This window comes from Charadrius vociferus, unplaced genomic scaffold, assembly GCF_000708025.1.
Source record: "Charadrius vociferus isolate BGI_N301 unplaced genomic scaffold, ASM70802v2 scaffold259, whole genome shotgun sequence".
NCBI lineage: Eukaryota > Metazoa > Chordata > Aves > Charadriiformes > Charadriidae > Charadrius > Charadrius vociferus.
Window position 1 is genome coordinate 3,839,734 of NW_009661368.1, and position 2,370 is coordinate 3,842,103.

At 60.2% G+C, this 2,370-nt stretch overlaps 1 protein-coding gene across 1 annotated transcript; it reads left to right on the forward strand.

The window, feature by feature from the left end:
• Positions 1-195: 195 nt before the first annotated feature.
• Positions 196-1,869, forward strand: ACOT8 (acyl-CoA thioesterase 8). Its single transcript, XM_009893519.1, has 4 exons — positions 196-449; positions 711-868; positions 1,228-1,419; positions 1,719-1,869. Exons 1-4 carry the CDS (start codon positions 196-198, stop codon positions 1,835-1,837), a joined length of 723 nt encoding a protein of 240 aa, XP_009891821.1. The 3' UTR covers positions 1,838-1,869.
• Positions 1,870-2,370: the final 501 nt, after the last annotated feature.

Consider the following 2,370-nt stretch of genomic DNA (forward strand, 5'->3'; position numbering starts at 1 on the left):
AATCCAGCGGCTGAGGGACTGGGGAAGCCGGAGCTGAGGCCTACAGGGTTGAGCAAGCACCACCATCCTGGCTCCAGCACAGCAGAGAGAGAGTGTGGGTGGCACTGCCAGCTCAGGGCACAGCAAGCTGAGCCTGCCTGGCCCCACTGCTCAGCCTGTGTATGTCAGGTTCCCTCTGTGGTGTGTGGTGGCCCAATGGCAGAACACCTCTTTTTTGTCCTAGGGGACCCCAAGGTGCCCGTGCTGTACGAGGTGGAGCGGACCCGTACAGGGAAAAGCTTCTCTGTTCGTTCTGTAAAGGCCATCCAGCATGGAAAGCCGATCTTCACCTGCCAGGCCTCCTTCCAGCTCTCCCAGGGGAGCCCAGTGCAGCACCAGTTCACCATGCCTGCTGTGCCACCCCCCGAGGAGCTGCTGACACAAGAGGAGCTCATCCAGAAGTTCTTGCAGTGAGTAGAGTGGAAGGGGAATGCCAAGGACACCCTTCTCTGCAGCTGGGGCTTAGGGAGACGCAGGGGTTGGGGTGACTGCCTGAGGAGTTTTCAAATACACGTGGGAGGGAAGCAGGACAGGACAGGGCAGGACCCATGCCCATCCTGCCTTTCTGTGTGGCCCTGGGTCCCTGAGCTGATGGCGGCTGAAGCCACTGCCAGCAGGATGTGCCTCTGGCCTGCCTGGCATTAACCTCTCTTCTCCGTGTTGGTCTACAGGAATCCTAACTTGGCGGAGAGATACAGAAAGCATCTCAACAAGATTCAAGCTGAAGATGTGCCGATTGATATCAAACCTGTGAACCCACCAGATATATTCTGCTCAGAGCCGCAGGAGCCAAAGCAGCTCTTCTGGGTGCGAGCACGAGGCTACATAGGTGGGTCCCACCAGGAGGGTGGTCCAGCTGCCTCATGAGCTGAGGGCTTGGCCTCAAGCTTACGCTGTTAGAGCACACTTGTGACGGAGTGGGCCAAGAGGGTTGTGGTTTGGAGGCTGTCTGTGCCCCAAGCCTGTGGAGAAGCCTGAGGATTTCAAGGCTGAAATACAGGTGTGGGTGCCAGAGCATCAATCAATGCTTTCCCCAGAGGGCATGGCAAGGGGAGCAGGCCTGAAAGAGCATCTCAGCTTTGCTTGGCCAGCAGCTGGCCCTTGGGGAAGCAGAACTGGGGCTTTGCCTAACGCTACCTGCCCAGGCTTGTCCCACGGCCACCCCCGGCAGTGCCAGTTGCTTTGCAGGAGAGACTGACATGAAGGTGCACTGCTGTGTGGCCGCCTACATCTCCGACTATGCCTTCCTGGGCACGGCCCTGCTCCCGCACCGGCAGTACCGCATCAAGTTCATGGTGTCTCTCGACCATTCCATGTGGTTCCATGCGCCTTTCCGAGCAGACCACTGGATGCTGTATGAGTGCGAGAGCCCCTGGGCTGGTGAGTCCTCACCTTGTTTCCTGGGGACCTGTGTGGCAAAGACCAGCCCTGCCAATCCTGGGGGGCAGTGGGCTGCAGTCTGACAGGTCCTCTCTGCAGGTGGGTGCCGGGGACTGGTGCAGGGACGGCTGTGGCGCAGGGATGGGGTCCTGGCTGTCACCTGTGCGCAAGAAGGAGTCATCAGGGTGGAGCAAACGCCAACCCAGAGCAAGCTCTAGCTCTGGAGACCTGTGTGGCAAAGACCAGCCCTGCCAATCCTGGGGGGCAGTGGGCTGCAGTCTGACAGGTCCTCTCTGCAGGTGGGTGCCGGGGACTGGTGCAGGGACGGCTGTGGCGCAGGGATGGGGTCCTGGCTGTCACCTGTGCGCAAGAAGGAGTCATCAGGGTGGAGCAAACGCCAACCCAGAGCAAGCTCTAGCTGAGGAATCCCCATGGGCTGGGGCTGAGGCACGCCGATGTGGGACCCCGGGACCAAAACAGATGCAAGCAAGGTGGGACCCTGGGCGACAGCAGGAAGGAGCCTCGAAGGAGACTGGGCTGGATCCAGCATTGCGGGGATGGGGACCTGCAGATGCATCCACTGTGACCGACTACCAGCTGCACAGCATGTAACTGCACACTACAACCAGCCACCCTTCACCTGCCTTAAATAAAGCCCTCCAGTGAACAGCTGGGTTCTGTCCCTTGGAGTTTGTCCCCTTGGCCCCTGTGATTGTGCTCAGCTGAGGGAGCCTCTCCTGGCAGGGGAAGGGCAGCAGCACTGGGAGCCAGCTCTGCCCTTGCAGCAGGCTGGGTCGCAGGAGGGGAAAGTGCTACTACGGCACATGTGGCTTCCCCTTCTCACTTCTCTTGCCCTTTTTGTGCCCCGGCGCTTGTCAGTCGCTGCTTCTGCTTACCCTCCATCTCTTCCCCAGGGCCGGGCTGGCGAAGGGACCCAGCCCCTAGGAGCCG